This window comes from Cynocephalus volans, chromosome 14 (genome assembly GCF_027409185.1).
Source record: "Cynocephalus volans isolate mCynVol1 chromosome 14, mCynVol1.pri, whole genome shotgun sequence".
Lineage (NCBI taxonomy): Eukaryota > Metazoa > Chordata > Mammalia > Dermoptera > Cynocephalidae > Cynocephalus > Cynocephalus volans.
The window spans coordinates 34,557,606-34,569,755 of record NC_084473.1 but is presented as its reverse complement, the minus strand read 5'-3'; the positions used below and the strand labels follow the sequence as shown (position 1 = coordinate 34,569,755).

Genomic DNA, 12,150 nt, shown 5'->3' with positions numbered 1-12,150 from the left:
CCAAAATTTTAGTGTATACCTGTAACATGCATTAGACTACTTCTCTAACTTCTCCTTCTCTGCCACTTATCTTATAGTTTATTTTCTCTTACTGACCAGACACCTAAATCTGTGGCCTGGGATGTTATTTTCATTTCTGTATCTCAGGCTGGCCAGTTAGCTCACTTGGTTAGAGGGTGGTGCTAACGCCAAGGTCAAGGGTTCAGATCCCCGTACCAGCCAGCCACCAAAATACCTCACAAACAACAAAAAACAAAAACAAAGTCTACTACCTTTTTGTATCTCCTCATGTTGGGGAGATGTAGGCACAAACTCCACCCTTGGAGAATACATGGAATATGAGCACCTCCTGTTTGAGAAACTAGCTTCACTTTTTTTTTTTTTTTTTTTTTTTTAAATAAAGAAGACATTGAAAACAAATGGAAATTACAGTAAAACAGGAATATGAGCAGATAACATTCAGGTCACTAGGACAGGTGCAGAGACTCACAGGCACAGACGACGGTGAATGACAGTGTGCTGGCTCATGGGGCCTTCACACCCTGTGAAAGAAGGCAAAGGTGGATCTCAATCGAAGTCCAGCTAAAAACAAATGCAGGTGGCCTAGATAATTTCAATGAGACAAAGGTCTAATACTTAGTAATTCTTTCAGCAAATGATTAAAGGTTTTCAGCTAAAAATGCAAAAAATGTTTATTGATTTAATTAAAAACTCACAGATTTTACCATACAACTTTTAGTTTCTAATAAAAAAAATCTGATCTTAATTCATTTTTATAAAAAGAAAAATACAGATAAATGCCATGAAAGCAGATTTGGCCATAATTTTAAGACTTTTCTTAGAAGCCAATTTCTGCTTTATTTTATTCCACCTATTTCTTGGGATGAGAAGTCTAAGTCTATTTATAAAGGTCAAAAGAGTCTTTTGGGTTTCTTCAACATACTTGAAAGAAACAGGTGATTGCCCCGGGTTCCAAGTTAACAGAGGAATTATAAATTTTCCTGAGTTCCGTGAACAGAAATTTCACCAGACTGGGAAACACAGTGACTTCTGGCTCATGCCTACTGCATGCAAAGAGGATGCAATTTTGCAGTAATAGAGCTTAATCCTTGTGCTGATTGAGCACTTCATAGATAGTTCACGGAAACATTTCATTTTCAACTTTAAGTGTGGTCTCATTTCAAAGCAAGGTCTACAATCCAAGGTAAGTCGACAGGTACATGGAGATTATACACAGAAATCATTTGGGAAATACATAAGTGTAGTCTAAAAGGCAAACCGGAACAATGAAAGATCAAGGTGGTCCAAAGAAGAAGGAAAAAGTATAATTTCCCTTAGGACTTCAAAGCAGCAGCCTATGTAAAAGTCAGAGTACAGCATCCTATAAAGAAAACCTTGAGGTGGAAGCCATTGGAGTCCCCAGATTGGCCAGTTTCTGCATCTACAGGAGATGTCTTACCCTGTCACAGTCCTAGTGCTGTTAGGAATACTCTGCCAACAGCCTCCAGAGGGTGGTCATCAGATGGGCCCTCCTGTAAAGGGGTTTCCCGCCACCCCCTGACCATCAGAGAATGCAAAATCAGGTTTGGCTTCCCGGACAGAAATGAGAAGAGAAAGGCACATGCTGATGGATCTCTCTGGAAATACCAGCACCAGCCTCTCTTCTGTGCAGCAGACCTCTTTAAAATAAGAATGTCGGTCTGGAGTTCAGACAAAGATGATGCAGCTCAGAGGTTTTCCCCAAGTTAACTAGAACAACTTGAATTTCTGTTTACACGACCAGGGGACTGAAAAGGATACTGAAGTGAGAAGAGAAAGCTGCTTATGGGAGAAGCAAGATGAGATGCTTCCTAGGGTGCAGGGTAAGACCTAAACAAACCGAAATCAAATACTGTTTATTCTTGTTGCAATAACTTTAGACCAGTTCCAAAGTTAGTACACTGCAGGACAACCAGAGTGTTTTTATTCTTACACCTTCTAAACAATACATGGAAAAGCATCCTGCTTCCCTTGCCGTTCCTTTAAATCACATCTCTTTTATTTAAATTTCTTTAGCACTCACTGTGACAACCTGGGCTTCAGTGTAGGGGCCACAGTAACTGATGGCTCTGAGGAATGTGCAGGAGGTATACAACCTCTCTTCCCTATGAGAGTATGCCCTGACTACAAATGGCAGGTATTCTGTCTCTAGGGATCACAGTGGATCATACACAGCAAGTTCATGGACTGCTCACAAGCGACTGCCTCTCTGAGTAAACAAATAATAAATAAGCCCCATTTTCTCACTTCTGACAATGTACAGAAGCATGAAAGGACTGTGAAGGTTGTGGGTAAGGTACTATCACAGCACAGCTGTGCTCCAGAAAGCATGCTGTTTCCACCTGCATCCCAATAAGGTCACTCAAGTAGCCATGGACTTTTTAAAGATGAGAGTAGTCAGGGGGAAGTATACCACCAAAGCATTACCTAAAATATTTTGGTCAAAGGCTGTCTGGTTAGCCCAGTTGATTAGAGCACAGCCTTTGTAACACCAAGATCAAAGGTGCAGATCCCCATACTAACCAGCTGCAAAAAAACCTCCCCCAAAATCAAAATTAAATTCTTGTTTTTCAATGCCCTTCAAAAACTCATCATTGAGATGTTACATCAAGGCCTTTCTCTTGCAGAAAGCTGGGTGCTACACTTAACAGCGAGATACTAGAATCCATTTGATGCATGTTACTCAGTTCAGCCACAATCTGTGTTACAAGGACTGTAAATCTACTGCACCAATATACATTCACGTTATGGTCACTATTTATAAAGTACTTTCATATATGTACATTACGGCACTTAATTTTCATGGCACTTTTGGGAAGCAAAGGACAATATTCCCGTCTTATAGATACAGAAACTGAGCTAGGGTTATATCCTGTCACAGAGATATACAGCTAGAATGTGACAGACGAGTGATCATAATAACCCTTTGGCTCCAAGGTAAGTTTTCTTTCCAACGTACAGAAGTTTTCAATTGTTAGAAAATACACTGGAGAAGCAGCTGTGAAAAATGTTCCAATGAAAGATGCCAGTATCATAACATTATGGTTTAAAAATGCATAACATTAAATTCCATGGGTTGTATATTTTAAAGATGCCAAATTAAATATTTACTATATTTGATTCCTGGGCTGAGTTAAATACACAACGATCAACAGATGTTCTAAAGAGATACTATTTATACAAATCTATATCTCTCTGAGACACTATTTTGATAGAGTTATCTTAAACAGAAATCTAAGCAAAAGGAATGCTGTATAATAGGCTGACTTGATATAAAATATAGATATCTTCCCTATCAAGGAGAAATATTATTTAATCATTTGCAAGTTGAAGATCACTACGGAGAAGATCACTATACAGTTGCACCATCACAGCCAATTGAGAAGAAATATGGTTACAACAGAAATCAAGCCTGCTGGACTCCACACGAAAAGGCCACTTCAGATAGCAATAAATATGCAATATATATAATAAATATAAAAAACAGCTAACCTCTAATCAGACAGAGGTACAATCCACAAGAAAGTCATTTTTAATGTATCATGTATAATGAACTTATTTTCACAGATCTTTAAAGATATATGATACTCAAAGACACTTAAAAAATATTAGATGACTTGAAGGCATGTAATCAGAATATCTTAACTTTGTTCACATACAAGTTATAAACTACATATACTATATATAATAAACACAAACTATCATCCAAAAATAATTAACCTTCGGCAAAAACTTCTTAAGTGAGAAAGATGTACTGACTCAGGGATTTCCAGCCAACAAACCTGACTCTAAATATCTGACCTCAAATATCTTCTAAAATAATATACAGTTACAAATAAATAACTTCCAACTCATAATGTTCAAGACAATATTCTAGGACTGAATAACACTTAAGACTTGGCCAGCACAAGAGTGTTTTAGTCAAGATCAGTCCTGTTCCCTTACACTGGCTTGACTGGGGCACACCTGAGCACCTTGATTTCCAAAGTCAACACGTATGATGGAGCAGCAAAATGGGCTTGAAGATCCCACGATCTAGGCTAAGAAAGATCTTTATGATCAAAGTAGTGCTCTTTCTTTGTATCATTTGACCAGGAATGACTGATTCCTGGATGTAAAGAGGTTCCACTGGAAGGCTCATGGTCCCCTTCAGGAAGCTGCTAGAGTCTGGCACTCAGTGTGGGCAGAAACTTCACCAACACGAACATCAGCAAGGGTGAGGAGGTCAGGGTGAGCATGCCCCTGGGCTGGTGGTGTGAGGACTGCTGGCTTACTTGTTGCCATCCTCCTCGCAGTCACAGAATAAAAATCTCACATGCTCATAGTACTGATTTGATGCTGACAGCAGCTCTGTGCCCCATGAATATGTAAAGCCAAAAAAAAAAAAAAAAATTCTCATTGAAGCACTGAAATAATTTTTGTTCTGGAAAGGTTTGAGAAAGGCACGTAGCATGTAGTCAGTGATAAGGCCATGGGGTGTTTTAAACCAGTCCTATCTTGCATAGCTAAGTAGGTCATAATGGAGGAATGTGCTGTTTACAAGGAACCACACATCAAATCTGCTATAGCACATTAGAATTCCCACCAGACCTTTTATCTCCATCTGATTCACACGCAAGTCATCTTCTGATTCTTGCTCCTCCTCCTTGAAGCCATCGTTATAGTCAAAAAGCCTATGAACATAAAACCTAAGTTTGTGTGTATTAGTGTAGGAAGCCAGAATATAAAAAAATTAGGGAATAAGAAGATGTTCCATTAAAATGATTAGGTAATTACCACTTAGTTTCTTTCTAGTAGAAGAATGAATTCCCTAATGATGGGTATTATAAGTAATTAGACAAAGCTGCTCACTTTTCAAAATTAATCATCAATCCTATTAATTATGTCTGTATTACACGTCCTATTAAATTAGCACACATAATATGAGGTCTTCACACATCAAAAGAGAAGCATTATCATTGCACACTAGTGACTTGATAATCTAGCTGAAAGGAACACAAATACTCATAATTAGAGGACTACTTTTAGTAGGATTGCCACTTTTCGTTTCTCTGACGGCAAGAAAAAAACAATACAAGGTGAAAGCAAGCAAACTTTTTGTTTTCGACCATTAAAAAAAGAGGTCACTTAATGGCAGGTTTGAGGTTTTCAGAGATGTATATTTGACTCATTAGTGAGAACGTTCACCCAGGAAGGAGCCCTGTAGCCATGGCATGGTCAGCACTGCAGGCTGCGGTGAGGCGGTCCGTGCATTCTAACAGTGACTCTGAGAACAGACAATCTGGGTTAAAACTAAGAGCGCCTAACACAGGTAACAGTGCAAGCACTGGTCCTCGATGCCCTCTGGAAAAACTACTGGGTGCATTAAGACATGCCAAACAATGGCTGTCTTTTTCCTTTGATAGGTGATCTTTGGATGGTGAAGGCTCTATCACTGAGGCATAACCAGCAACCGCCTTGGGGCGTGTTAGTGTAGCCTAGGCAGGGCACCCTTACAGAAATCCAGGCTGACTGGAAGACAGGATCTCTTAGATGATAAGAGAACAAGCCCAAAAGCAAACTGGAGAGTCAGACCGGAAATTCCTATATCATAGTCATGAACTGAACTTGACTTCATATGGACATAGCAGGGTGAGGTGAGAAAGGGTGAAGACCAATCTAACAAGGCTACTTCTGCAGGGAGTGTGATGCAGATACAAGGGGCTTAATGACTATTCCGGTAACACAACAACATGTATGAAGCATTAAGATGAATGAGTGAATACAGCACACAGTTACTGCTCATTAAGTGCTAAGTCTCCCCAACATGCCCCCCTGAAGATAATCATAGGCTTATGAGAAACAGGTTGAGTATCTTTTATCCGAAATGCCTGGGACCAGAAGTGTTTCAGATGTGATAATATTTGCATTGTACTCACTGGTTCAGTGTCCCTAATCTGAAATCTGAAATATTCCAGTGAGCACCTCCTTTGAGCATGATGTTGGCGCTCAAAAAGTTTTGGATTTTGGAGCATTTCAGATTTTGGATTTGTGGATTAGGGATACCCAACCTGTATACATGTATCAATTTGCAGTGGAGGTTGGGTAGGGTAGTCCTGGAGGAAGATGAAACAGAAGCAAAATTTCCACTATACCATTAAAAGTTTACATGAACTACAATTTAGTGAAAGTGCTTACAATCTAACTTAAAATCACAAATTTGGGCCAAATTGGTCTTTCCCCCCTACACTAATGAAGAATGTACAGTGGACCCTTGAACAACATGGGGGTTAGGGGTGCCAACACCCCCCCCACTGTGCAGTTAAAAATCCATGTATAACTTCTGACTCCCCAAAAACTTAACTACTACTTAAGTACAGTACACGCTTGAACCCAGGTTGCAGCACACTATGTGATGGGGGGGTGGAAGTGCGAGGTGCTCATTACTTAAGGAGTAGTTAAGCAGTTAGCAATTAACTACTAACAGTCTTCTATTAGCCTGTTTTAGATAGGCTACTTAACTATGCATGTCATGCATTCACGTATAAGTGGACCAGCGCAGTTCAAATCCATGTTGTTCAGGAGTTTGCTGTATAGTCTAAATGATGCAGGAGTTGGAAAAGGAAGAATGAAGGCAATTAAAAAAAAAAGGAAGGACACAGAATACTTAATTTAATTTGTAGGGGTTTTCCACTATTTTGAATTTGTTAAATTGGTCTTGTGAGAAAGAGAAGTGATTTTTCGATTATCACAGGAAAACAACTTTACTAGTTGAGTAATTTACTAATTACAAATTTACGAATTAAGAAGCAAAACACAACTTTTACCAAAACAAAATAATCTGAGAATTTTCAACACAGGACAGATTTGCTGCTAGATTTTTCCTCCTACGTTAACATGGAATTCTCAGGCCTCCTAGCCCTTGTTTCCCAAATATGATCCGAATACCCCTGGTTGACTGATGAACTGTTTCTTTTAATATTGATGTTTTGACACGTAAATATGGTGACACCGACTGTACTCCCCACCACTCTACCCCCAAAGCCTAAAATAGTAGCTTAGTTATATTTTTCATGTAGATCTCACCAAAGGCTGTGCCATTTTCTGTATGAATTTTGGACAGTTCTTTGAAAAGGTAAGTAGTACTAAACGAGATGTGTGCCTTGATTCATTTTTGGCTCCATTTATGAGCTACAAAACTTATAGGTAGTGTCCCAGTCCCTAAAAGATTGGGCTACCATGTGTCCTGGATTGCTTGGGATACTGCTGGTTTAAGGCTGTTGTCCCATCATAATTATTAACACCTCATTTCACTTTCAAAAGCATCATGATCTGAAAATAAATTATTTAGATGGTTGGCCTATTAAATAGAGAGAATCCAGCTTTCAAAACACAATTTAATACTTTGGCCATCACACTGAGAAAATCTAGCTCTGTGTGTTTTAAACACAGTATCAGTTACAGAGACCTGATAAATATCTTTCCATCTATTAAATACCAACATGCAGAATAAAAGACTCAGAGAAAGTGGCCCTGTCTGGTGGCCAGAGGTCACAAGACACAGAGGGAGCTGTTCTCACGAGTTATGGACATCACTCCTCAACTCATCTATGGGAACTGCCACAAAGCTCTGTGGCCAGAAGATCTCTCTCTCCCCAGGTGTCACTAAATATATGCAATGACTCACATCTAGAAAGCAACAATAAATGCACAATACCTGTGACTAACACAGCTTGCATCACTTTTCATTTGCTGCTCTGACTAGAAGCTCACTATCAAACTGAGATGCGTCATTGCCTTTCATTTGACTTTATGAGCTTTACTGGACACAAAAGCAATAAGAGAGAGAGAGCCTTGGGAGCAGGAACTGTCCTTGATTAGAGTTGCCAGCTGTCTCAGCCTCGCCTTCTGTGCCCTGGAATAGCATCTGGCTTATGTCCATGGGGCCAGTTTTGGTACGGATGTTTGGGGCTAATATACATATGTCCTCTGCTCACAAATGTATCACCAAGGGTCACGAGAAGGAGAGGGCTGTCAGCTATTTGCGCCTCACTGTGTGTGCCTCGGCTGTCAACATGGACAACCACGTGATTTAAACAGAATCAATTAAGTGACAGAACACAGGAAAAACTGGGAGATTAAATTAATATTTCATATTTAGTTGAACTCAAGGTGGTGACAAGCTATAAACTAAGTATACTCTAATATGGGACATGGTGTCTCTATCTGGAAAAAAAGACCACTTTAAATAATACGATGGAGAAAGAATTGTGATATCAAAAATCCTGAACTGTCGAAGGAGCCCAATAGAACACTGCAGTGCTGTAACATCATGACATTCTGAGAAAGCATTTCTTCATTCTTAATGTAGTTTATCCGGGAAGCACATCTTTCCCCTGTGTGATATAACTACATTGAGTCTGTGTGACATGTCAATCAGAAAACTGATTTCAAAAATATTAACTGATCTAGGCAAATGGCTATCAATGCAGCTTTAGTGGCCACTGGTAGAGAGGAAGGATATTTTTTCTTGGTCTTACCTATGCAGTAAGGACAACACTGGCCTTTTCTCAAAACAGGTCTTTCACAGGATACGGAAGGGCAAGACTCAGAGTAACAGCTAATTACGCTATCCATGCATACGCAGCTGGTACAAACGTCAGGCTTCCAGGACTCAGCTGCCAGGAATATATCCCCTTCATCATTTTTGCAGTAACTAGGCACGCTCTCATTATGGGATGAGGAAGGCTGAAGAGATTCATCTGGAAAAATGAACATACAGGTCAGCAAAGAAGATGCTGCAGGCCACCAACCGTGCAACACAGTGCGTTTCACTCAGACTTGCAGAAAGCACACCAAGTCACTACGGCTTTGGGTGCCTCCTTAAAAAAAAAAAAAAAAAAAAAAAAAAAGGCTCAGTAACAAATAAGGAAATCTGATTTAGGCAGGGTCTCGAATTTTAAAACAAAATAACAAAGATCAAAAAAGAGCTGTCAGAGGGATTCTGTTAGTTGCTTATATAATATCCATTCTACCCTTCTTCGTTAACTTTGCAAGATCCTAATTTTCTTGGGGTGATCCCAGGACTTGGATCCCAACAGGAGTAAGTCCATCAGGACAATCCTGTGCCCTGCTTTCCCAGTCTCCCTTGCAACTAGGGGTACTAGTCATAGCTAATGGGACCTATTGGCTAATAGGGGATTTCTGGGAAAGTTTTCACTTTCTTCAAAGAAGGCCAGGTGGTTCTGTTCTACCACCATCCTTCCACATTCTTCCTCCCTTGCACAGGACTGCATTGACTGTAGCTGCAATATCATTATCATACTTATAAGAGAAAGGCCAAGCCGTCACTGAGCCACTGAATCAATGCTGATAAACATCTGTGTCCAAACTTCTTGTGATGTATGCAAAATAAACCTCTATTTGTTTAAAAATTGTAGCTGGGTTTTCTCTTACTTGCATCAATCCTAACCAATCAATATCCAAATAGATTTTCACTGTACCTGACTATCAAAAAACACCTACATGTAACATTCCAATGTTCAGACATTCACATAATGGTTAAAAAACAAGAAATCTAGATCACTGTTAAGGATATAACCTCACAGAAACCATCTGCAAGTGATCTGTGTATTTGCTATTTAAAGACTGCGATCAAAGGGTCCCCAGATCAAGTTACAACTTGAAACAGAAAAGAATGTCCCCAGAAAACCCAGATATCTCTTCAGGCATTAGTATCCACTAAAATCAATAAAAATTGTAAACCCATGCAGAAATTGACTGAGACATAAGAAAGGAAAATGTAAACTAGTGAGGTTCCTAGTTTAGAAATGTCATAATCCCACTGACAAAAAATAAGCACTTCCAATCACCTTCACCACTCAAGAGTCTAGAAACAGCCATGATAGTCCTATCGGGCAAACCTCTAAGAGAACCAAATTTTCTCAATGCATTCATGATCAAAAGAGTCACTGTATATTCCTTTCAGAATCAGCTTCATCAAATTTGCTATTTTCAGCCATGAAATAGAAATAAATGAGACAGACATGTAGTTATCACATGATGCAGAAGCTCTTACATGTCCCATTTTCTTCTATCTGCCTCATGATTACACCCTACAACCAACAAGTTTGATCTGACAACAAGAGCCTCTTTGAGGGCCAAGGCATTGCTTCATTTTGGGCCCTCTCTGAAGGACAGAGGGAAGCCAGTGTAAAGGAATTGGCCCACACTCTCTCCTTAAAACTGTGTAACCGTGTTTCTATTACTAGTCCCCAAGGCAGCAGGCACACGTGAAAAAAAGCATGTACCACTGCTCCAAATGCGCTCCAGGTCCTGTTTCAGGTATGATTCCACAGATCTCGTCCACATGGCTTAAAGATGGTAAGATGGGATTATTTTCTCAGTAACCTTTTTGGGGTCATCTATGTCTAGGAGTAATTTCTTCTTTAAGAGATAGACCAATGCTAACTTTTGCTTTGGCTAGAAATAAGGGCAACTCGTTCTCGTCCGCACTAGGCCCTGCAAATCACCACGAGATTTCTGTGGGCTACATGAGCTTAGTTCTTGCAAGAAACACTCAGCTTTGTGTCTAAAAATTTAGAAGAGGGAGCAGGGGCAGCAGTGATAAAACTATGAAATGACAGAGGGGACGAAAACCCTAGGATCTGGGGGCCACTTACTGAGGCGTAGAGAAGACCCCAGAGGACACCAGGATGTGCTGGCAGTGACAGCGTGGAAGTTAAAGCTGAGACGCAGAGTCTGAAGGTCTTCATCCAGCAGGCAGGAGGTTCCTAACCAAACCTGGCTGAAAAGGTCATTTGGTGTCTCGCCCATTATATCCTTCTTTGGGCCTCTTTTCCTATTGTCCCTGTCCTAGACCATCTTCTTCATACTTCTGCTTCCAAACATTTCCTCCTCTATTTTCACCAGTTTTTTATTTGTGCTTATTCATTCTTTTTATTTCTTTTCTACCTCTCTCTTCTATGCTATGCTTTTTTCCAACTGTAGAAAATAAAGAATAAAAGAAAAACTTAAAAGCTACAAAAAAGAAATAAGTGCTCTTCTACTCTCTCGTTTTTTCACTCTAGTGAAGTAGCTTGCCTGCAAGGATGCTCCATCTTTCTTTATGAACCTGTTTCCTTACCAGACCTCGCTCTCAACCAGGCCAGACGAGAGGGCAAGGTGAAGGCAAGTGACAAGGCCTCCTAGAGGCAGAACCACCATGAGAGGATGCAGCTCTTCAGAGCTGTAACTCCACCGTACGTGTATTTCATTTTTGAACCATTTCAGAATGCAAGTACCCTTAGATTAGAGATGGAATTTTTCTAGATGGGTAATATACCACTTATCAGTGCTACAACTGAAATTTATGAAGAAATTGATGCTTTGAGTTTTAAAACTTTTAGTCTTCTTATTGCTGCAATACAGCTGTGAATGGAAACTCCAGAAAGATCCATTATGGGGTGGGTGACTGATCTGAAAATATAGATTCTAGATATGCTGTTATTCACAGATGTAAGAGGAACCTTTGGAATACTGACATACAAAACAGAAAGGCCTAGTATTTAAGATGAAGGATATCACTGAAGTATCTCTCAAGTAAAATGCAAAGAAAAAGATAGTCACTCAGGCCTATGTTTATAAATAAGACATCAAATCAGGCACACAAGGGGTGCTTGTTTGGAAAGATGGAAAGGAAGACTGCTTGCCTTGCTTGGTGAGCGTCTGAGTGTCTGCATGTCTGGTGGCGCCCTGCTCTAAAAAACCACACCTTAGCACACCCAGGGGTCCAGTGAAGCTGGGCCAGTGGTCCTGGAGAAGTCTCTTCCCACTGCCCTTCCCCTAATCAGCTCCTGTGCACCGAGAGTACTTGCTCTTTAGTTAATTTCTTGGTTTACATGCGCTCTTAAATCCTCCCTTGCAAGGCACTCCTCTTACATTATCATTATTTTCTGAATGTGGCATACTGGATTGTTTGGCTCTTCTTTTGGACTATTGCTCCACAGGACAGGAGTTGTCTGTTTTTATTAACCTCAGGATTCCCATGGCTCAATTCAGGCATTCCATAAATATTTGCAAAATGAATATCTAAACATATATAAATTCATTACCACCAGTGAAGATACCACA

At 39.9% G+C, this 12,150-nt stretch overlaps 1 protein-coding gene across 5 annotated transcripts in view; it reads right to left on the bottom strand.

The window, feature by feature from the left end:
- CRIM1 (cysteine rich transmembrane BMP regulator 1) overlaps nt 1–12,150 on the bottom strand; it is a 183,577-nt gene that overhangs the window by 21,467 nt on the left and 149,960 nt on the right. For 4 of the 5 annotated variants that reach the window (XM_063078184.1, XM_063078185.1, XM_063078186.1 and 1 more), the window contains one exon: nt 8,559–8,780. The exons of the other annotated variant lie outside the window; for it this stretch is intronic. In XM_063078184.1, the coding sequence (XP_062934254.1) occupies nt 8,559–8,780 (222 nt within the window). The remainder of the gene's footprint in view (nt 1–8,558; nt 8,781–12,150) is intronic. 5 annotated transcript variants of the gene reach the window in all.